Source organism: Pundamilia nyererei, unplaced genomic scaffold (assembly GCF_000239375.1).
Source record: "Pundamilia nyererei isolate P.nyererei 1_Seehausen unplaced genomic scaffold, PunNye1.0 scaffold00442, whole genome shotgun sequence".
Lineage (NCBI taxonomy): Eukaryota > Metazoa > Chordata > Actinopteri > Cichliformes > Cichlidae > Pundamilia > Pundamilia nyererei.
The window spans coordinates 201,288-209,218 of NW_005187843.1; the positions used below are offsets into that span (position 1 = coordinate 201,288).

Here is a 7,931-nt window from a genome sequence, read left to right on the forward strand (position 1 = left end):
CTCATCTACTCTGCCTTCTGTCCCACGATATCTTCTTTATAAGTTGTTTGCTTTGGTCTCTGTTAGACCACGTCCTTACAAGTGATGACTCAATCTCAGCTGCAAGGGCTGCAGCTGGTGAAAGACTTTGTTTCCTGACAGGACGATGGCAGCGAACACAGAACAAATGCTCAAAAAGCTTATTAGCTTACATACTGCTACCTGTGCATATTTCCTAACATACATATTCTTCAGCTTGTGATTGTAAATCAAAACAAAGAGCCAGTAAGTCGAGTGGATTGTAGTTCAGACCTGGTTGCTTTGTTCCTAGTGTCTCTGCGTCTCTGTGGCTTCAGAGATGTTGACGCTGCAAACCGTGGCGTTGGTTTACCTCCTGCTCGTGTCCTGTCAGCAGGGATGAAATTACAGCTGTAGGTCTCTCTGTTATCCCTAATGATCCGGCCTCTGCGTGCTGCCGATGTTTACCCTCCTCGTGGTGCGATAGTCGTGACTCAGTCTTTCCCACAGGATGGGTTTTTAAACTCCTTCCTGAATCTAGGAACCTCATGGCTTCACGTCCCAAAGTTGGAAAGAAATTCACTACCTCGCACGAAGCATGATCCAACCCCAGCAACACCTTTCTTCTACTCGTATAATTAAGACAAGACTTTACAAGGTTTTCCCCCTCATGAATGTGCCAGTCTGAATTTTTATCTGGTCTGTTTGCCAGTGTTTGTTTTTCTTTTTTTCGATTATAAATTGCCTGTTGACTTCCCAGACTTTCAAAATATGATCTGAGTTGTCCAGTAGTACGCCAGTGGTTTGAAAAACTCCCAAACAGACCAGTTTAATTGTTTTTAGCCCTTCAAGATGACAATTCAGTGTTTCTGATTAATTTAGAATCTCCCAGAATGCATTCCCATACTGCCAAAGCAAACACAGGTTATAAATGTAGGTCATTGTGTTTGTGTGTTTCTCCTAGCAACCAAAAAACCCTTATTGACTGTGGAGGTGGAGTTCGTGTACAGTGAGGCTGTGGTAAGGGAAACTAGGCAGGCGCTGTAGTGGCTAATCTCATTAGCTGACTGACGCTGGGTCCGGTCAGCATTGTGTCTGCCGGCTCAGATCCAGGTGTCAACAAGGTAAATCCAGGTAACCTACCTGGCTAATCACCAGCAGGGCCTGCTGCAGTGGTTTTTCAGTGGCGTATGTTTGAAGGGAATCCTTAAAAACAGTTTTGGTGAAGCTTTTATTTATTTTTAAGTCAAAGATTGTTAATCAGGTGGCTTTGTGTGTCTCTTCGTTTTCTTTGCAGGTCATCTGGTGAAGACTTCCGAAGCTTTTAGGTGGAGGAGTGGCAGACAGCGCCACCCAGGCGTGCAGAGTGGGACCCCTTCCCGTCTCACATAACCGACGACCAGCTTCCCGAGGCCGCCACCATCGTCCCCAGATGGACTCCAGACTCTGAGAAAAGAGCGAGGCAGTCGGGACCGAAATCAAGCGAAGGAGAGGAGGCGCAGGGGGAGGAGCACACGCTCGCTGGAGCAGGAAAGGGAGGGCATTGGTAGGGAGCGGAGAGGACACTGGGCTCCACCACGATGTCGTCAAATAGGACCCAGAACCCACACGGACTGAAACAGATAGGCCTGGACCAGATATGGGACGACCTGCGGGCTGGCATCCAGCAGGTGTACACGCGGCAAAGCATGGCCAAGTCACGCTACATGGAACTCTACACGTATCCTGTGTGACTGCGGGTGCTGCTGAGTGTGTGTGATCATACAAACCAGCTTTATTAAGTGTGATAAACCAGTGTGTTACTGAGCAAGAGGCAGGAAGGGCATTTAGGAGCAGGCTCAATCAGTAAGCATTCGTAGTACTCTGACACTGGCGTAACAGGATCTATCTAGAGGCAGTAAAGCTGGAGATTTCCGTAGGTGTGGAAGGATTATTCACGGTTGGCTTCAGCTGCTCCGGATTGGCTCTGGCCTGCTCAGATCTTAGGTCCTCTTTTGGCAGGACGCGGCAGCTGGCCGTCAGCTTGCAGTCGCTTGTTTGCTGCCGTGCTGGGCTGTGTTCGCTGCAGGTGTCCTGCGGTGGAGGCTCGACGGCCGTTTTTGGTCAGAAACGCCTCCTAGTCTGTCTCTGACTCCCCTCCAACCCCCACCACCCTCTCCTCTTTCTTTAAAATACATATTTATTTGTTTTATTTACAGGAAATCCCCTGTACAAAGCCACAGGTGCAGTAACTGATGTTTAACAATAATTGTGTTAAATCATCAGGTTTCTGTCTGCTCTGCATTATTGTGAATAAAGCGCCTTGAGGCAGCTGTTGTTGTGATTTGGCACTTTAAAAACAAAATGCAGATGAAACATTGAATTACATTATTAACCAAAATCACCCTGATCAGGATTTTAGCTTCATTCAAGCAGCCATAGCTTCTGTTTTATTGCCTCTAATGATTCATGTGGCTGCCTTAAGAACTGCAATATCCCTTTAGTGCTAAAAGTTAACAACCTAACAGCAAATTTTCCGTGTGTGTTTGTTTCAGATGGTTAATCTCACTAGTGTGTTACTTCCTTTTCTCTGAAGCACAAACTTTTTTTTTTTCTAGTCGTTTGTTCCATTAATGAGTTTCACACACGGAGCAAACAGGAAGCAAACCTTTGATTCAGAGCAGTGTTTGTGTGGTTGAAGTTGTGTTTGAAAGAATTTCACTTTCTGATGAAGACATTTGGCTCCATTGACTCTTTATTAGACGCTCGGTTATCCAGACTTACAACGAACTGTAAGAGGAAATAGAAAATAAGATTTGGTTTATTTTTTCCACACGTTTAGAAAGAAGCCCAGAAACAAACCACAAACAAGGCAGACGCTGTACGAGTGGCTCCACGGCTGAGATAGGTGGCGTATATTCATAAGCCTGCAGTGATTTCATTTTCAGGGACACTGAAGGGAAGAACATGGAGATTTCTTAATCATAAATAGAAAAACCATCAACATGTCTTCAGTGGTAATCTCGTGGCATCGCTGCTTTAGCTCTTCTGACGTCCTCACACAGGTTTTGGTTTCTAAAGGCAAACAGACGCTGAGAGTTACGAGTCCAGTGATCAGATGTTGGCGTTGGCGTTCGTTACGATGCGCCGCGTTCAGTGACAGACTGAAACCTCCGACAGCCATGTTTGGAGGTTTGGTGACTCTCATACAAACACATCAGCACAGGGAACATGTAGGATGAAGCTCACGTTGTTCTCAGTAGAAGTTCATGTTTAGGGTCCCTGGTGGGCGGGGCCAAACAGACCTTCAGGGAAAGAATATCTGAGCTTGACAACAAGGTTAGTCTTTGATATGCTGCTGCAGGGTTTGGATTACTCACCGACCCTGAGCTTGATGTTCACACTGTAATCTTCCCTCCAACCTTTGAGTAGGTTTTAAAAATTGGTTTCAAAAAGCTTCATAAAGTTTGTCTGTGCAAAAGAAAAGGTTTAAGTCCATAAAATGCGTCTGCAGGGGACGTGAGCTGATTATCCCCTCGTGCACCTTTCCTGCTAAAGGTTGCACATTTCCCTGAAGTATGAAATAAAGTCCACCCGGCCGTGGAAGCTCGACGCTGCGGTCGTGTCCCTGCAGACGGCGCAGGTTTAAACTGGGCTCTGTGCACATGTGCTGTGATTTCATGCAGAAAAGAGAGAGCGACAGCCGAGGACATTCCTCACATACTTGCTCTTGATGTTACAAGCAGCCAGATGTGAGGAATGCAGCGGTTACCCTGATGTGACGTGCGCACCTTAACCCTTCGATCAGACATGTATATAACTATTGCACCAGCGTCCACCAGTCCAGCCAGGGCCGGGGCTCCGTGCCTCCAGCAAAGCCCTCCAAAAAGTCCACCACTCCAGGCGGGGCTCAGTTCGTAGGCCTGGAGCTCTACAAGCGGCTCAAGGAGTTCCTGAAGAACTACCTGACGAGCCTACTCAAGGTGAGTCCATGGTTACCAGTCACAGCCTCACCGAGGGCACCACGGACACCTTTCAACTCCTCCTCCCTTTGCTTTCCGCGTTATCGTCCGCAGGATGGCGAGGATCTGATGGACGAGTGCGTGTTGAAGTTTTACACCCAGCAGTGGGAGGACTACCGCTTCTCCAGTAAGGTCCTTAACGGGATCTGCGCCTACCTCAACCGCCACTGGGTCAGACGAGAGTGTGACGAGGGACGCAAGGGCATCTACGAGATATACTCGGTAAGTCTGACACTTCCTTTCTGTTTGAATGCACAGAGTTAAAAATCAGTTCCAGCAGGACGAAGTTAAATACGTCACCTGTCCCCAAACAGCAGTTACACAAAAGCTTTACCTGACAGGTCGCAGTAGGAGCAGATTCATAGCAAACACTGTTTTATTAAACTTGTGGTTCTCCTTTACTCTGCCTCCTCTCAGCTGGCACTCGTGACCTGGAGGGAGTGTTTATTCCGACCCCTCAACAAACAGGTGAGCAGTTTTCCTTCTTAAAGAAACAGCGCAGTGATTAAAATGCTGAATTCTGCATGTTTACTGAAGCGAACCTCTCTCCCTGTCAGGTAACAAACGCCGTTCTGAAGCTGATAGAGAGAGAGAGGAACGGTGAGACCATCAACACCCGGCTCATCAGTGGTGTTGTCCAGTCTTATGGTAGGTCCTCGAGGGCAACAGGGGAGTAACCAAACACAAGCAGGTTATGAGTATCAGCAATGATCACACAGACTGAGAGCTGTGCATAACTTTCAGGCTGATGTGAAATTCTACTTGGTTTGGTGGGAGCTGTGAACGGAGGCTGTGGAGACTCACAAGCAGCTACTCTGAGCGTGTGTTGGGTTTAACATGAGAAGCTGTCGGTGATCAGAGCAGCAGACTGTCTGCAATGTCTTCACCTGTCTCACTTATATAAATACATGACATCTACCCATGCTGGAGTCTGCACACGTGTTCACAGGAGCTCAAGTCTGACTAATTAAACCCAGCTGGAGATTGTTCTGACTGATTTTTGTGCAGCTGTTGAATGATTTGAATGATTTCAGAGTTAGTAACCTAACATCTAATCTGCAAAGGTCACACGTACATTATGTTTAAGATTTAAGCTGAAGATGCCTCCTCACAGCTGGGCGATGCTAACCACAGCAGCACAGGGCTGAATGAAGCTGGTTGCTCGCTGTGACACGTGGTGCTGTCTGCGAGCACATATTACATTATTGTTGTTTTAAATGAAAGGATCGTTTCAGACTAACTTAGATGTGGAGACACTTGTTTTGTATTAACAGGATGTGGATGTTTCCATGTCGACCAGCTTTCATTAATCCCACCTCTGTCCTCCTGCAGTCGAGCTGGGCCTGAACGAGGAGGACGCCTTCGCCAAAGGCCCCACGCTGTCCGTGTACAAAGAGTACTTTGAATGTCAGTTCCTCACTGACACAGAACGTTTCTACACGCGTGAGAGCACAGAGTTCCTGCAGCAGAACCCCGTCACAGAGTACATGAAGAAGGTAGGCGCTGTGCTGTCCAGCTGCAAACAGCTGTGGGCGAACGAGCAGAGACACGTGGAGCTTTTAGCGCCGAGTCGTGACCAGAGTCCGTCTGCTTCCTCTGTGTGCGTTTCCTCAGGCGGAGGCCCGTCTCCTGGAGGAGCAGCGGCGTGTGCAGGTTTACCTCCATGAATCCACCCAGGACGAACTGGCCCGAAAGTGTGAGCAAGTCCTGATCGAGAAGCACCTGGAGATCTTCCACACAGAGTTTCAGAACCTGCTGGACGCTGACAAGAACGAAGGTAACCGTGTCCTTTCCCTGCTGGATGGGAGAGACGGCACCGTGACGCTGACAGGGAAATATTTTTGCAGCTCTGGTCCCCTCTGGTGTGTGTGTGTGTGTGTGTGTGTGTGTGTGTGTGTGCGCGCGCTGCATTCCACACACACTCCAAACATCGATCTTTTCCTGGATAACTCAAAGCTTTTGTCTCCAGTAACGATGACCTGGTGTTTCACAGATGCAGCTTTCTCTCTGTGTGTTTCAGACCTGGGCAGGATGTACAACCTGGTGTCGCGGATCACAGACGGTCTGGGTGAGCTGAAGAAGCTTCTAGAGACCCACATCCACAACCAGGGCCTGGCCGCCATTGAGAAGTGCGGCGAGGCAGCGCTCAACGTACGCAGGAGTTTTTTTTCACCTCAGTGTTTCTCACTAGTTTAATGTAAGGAGTCGACTGAAGGAGAGGAGGCTCTGAAGCTTCGTTTGTCTGTCAGGAAGCAGTGAGATGATAAACGAGTGGCCTGTTAGTCAAACACACGGAGACCAAATGAGTTTGTTGGAGTTTTTAAAGCAGATTGATGGAGAGAGTGGGCGGATCCCTGAGCTCCATAGCAGATGTACTAACAGGACAATCACATGTTAGCATTTATGTTAAAAATGGCTCACAGGCTCTGACCTGTGTGTGTGTGTGTGTGTGTGTGTGTGTGTGTGTGTGTGTGTGTTTCCAGGACCCCAAAGTGTACGTGCAGACCACCCTGGACGTCCATAAGAAGTACAACGCTTTGGTCATGTCTGCCTTCAACAACGACGCCGGCTTCGTGGCCGCACTCGACAAGGTCAGTAACCACAGACTGTAGATAACAGATGGCAGCAGACAGTGTGATGTCATCCACTGGATTCCTACAGGCAGGTGAAATTTTAGACTCGTGGATTTGTCTCCTTTTGAAGGCGTGTGGTCGGTTCATCAACAACAACGCCGTCACCAGGATGGCTCAGTCGTCCAGCAAGTCTCCCGAGCTGCTGGCCAGATACTGCGACTCTTTACTGAAGAAGAGGTGGGTGATGTGCACAATGCATGTGAGCCGCACAGCTCAGCATGTCGTCTAGTTTCCCTGGACTCCTCCTTCTGAGGCTTCTGCCGTTGTCTTTTAAATAAAGTCAAACGTGCCGTCGCCAGCTCTTACTTTCTTCTTCCTCTGTGACCTGTTTCAAACCGAGTCAACACTTTCAGTCCTAAAAGTGAAACATTGAACGAATGATGAAAAGCTCTGTGACAAACAGAAGTGCACCACGAGGGGTTTGTTTGGGCAGCTGTTGTTTCCTGATCAGTGGATGCTGTTCCACTGTGGGACTCTCCCCAGCAGGACTGCGCTCTCTGTGGGTTCAGTAACTCTGAGTGGCGTCTGCATCCTGACTGCTTTGTTAAACTCAGGACAAAAACAAAGACGCTTTTCAAAGCGCGGCGAGGTGGACGAAGCTGCTTACAAGCAGCAGAGGAGTGTGAGAGTGATGCAGCGGAGCAGACAGTGTTTACTTCAGCCACACAGGGATGGTTTAGCTTTACTTCAGAGGCCGAAGATTATAGCATCTGCCTGTCTGTAATTTAACCTCCAAATGAGATTTAAACAACTTTTTCTTTGTTTTTGTTTCCTTTTCAGCTCCAAAAACCCAGAGGAGGCTGAACTGGAGGACACTCTGAACCAAGTGGTGAGATGCTGTACCCGAGCTTGTCTGTAAGGTGACGTCTCTTAGTTTTGCAGTGAAACCAAAGACTCCACGCTGTTTCCTCTCTTAGATGGTTGTGTTCAAGTACATCGAGGACAAAGACGTTTTCCAGAAGTTTTACGCCAAGATGCTGGCCAAACGCCTGGTCCACCAGAACAGCGCCAGCGACGACGCCGAGGCCAGCATGATCTCCAAACTCAAGGTCGGAATCACATGCGTGTGCACTCGTTACACACTCCAGGCAGCGTGTGTGTGTGTGTGTGTGGGTGTGTGTGTGTGTGTGTGGGGCGTCTGCTGGGTTGTTTTGACTTCTTCTCTTCCTCCTGCAGCAAGCGTGCGGCTTTGAGTACACGTCCAAACTGCAGCGAATGTTCCAGGACATCGGAGTCAGTAAGGACCTGAACGAGCAGTTCAAGAAGCACCTGACCAACTCTGAGCCGCTGGACTGTAAGC

General features: G+C 48.5%; 1 protein-coding gene across 1 annotated transcript in view; it reads left to right on the forward strand.

The window, feature by feature from the left end:
• LOC102204273 (cullin-1) overlaps nucleotides 1-7,931 on the forward strand; it is a 19,569-nt gene that overhangs the window by 10,319 nt on the left and 1,319 nt on the right. Inside the window, exons 2-14 of the mRNA XM_005753605.1 lie at nucleotides 1,295-1,717; nucleotides 3,785-3,959; nucleotides 4,053-4,220; nucleotides 4,416-4,466; nucleotides 4,556-4,646; nucleotides 5,331-5,494; nucleotides 5,613-5,775; nucleotides 6,019-6,149; nucleotides 6,482-6,589; nucleotides 6,702-6,808; nucleotides 7,412-7,460; nucleotides 7,549-7,680; nucleotides 7,808-7,925. Coding sequence (XP_005753662.1) covers nucleotides 1,578-1,717; nucleotides 3,785-3,959; nucleotides 4,053-4,220; nucleotides 4,416-4,466; nucleotides 4,556-4,646; nucleotides 5,331-5,494; nucleotides 5,613-5,775; nucleotides 6,019-6,149; nucleotides 6,482-6,589; nucleotides 6,702-6,808; nucleotides 7,412-7,460; nucleotides 7,549-7,680; nucleotides 7,808-7,925 — 1,597 coding nt within the window. The 5' untranslated portion in view covers nucleotides 1,295-1,577. The remainder of the gene's footprint in view (nucleotides 1-1,294; nucleotides 1,718-3,784; nucleotides 3,960-4,052; nucleotides 4,221-4,415; nucleotides 4,467-4,555; nucleotides 4,647-5,330; nucleotides 5,495-5,612; nucleotides 5,776-6,018; nucleotides 6,150-6,481; nucleotides 6,590-6,701; nucleotides 6,809-7,411; nucleotides 7,461-7,548; nucleotides 7,681-7,807; nucleotides 7,926-7,931) is intronic.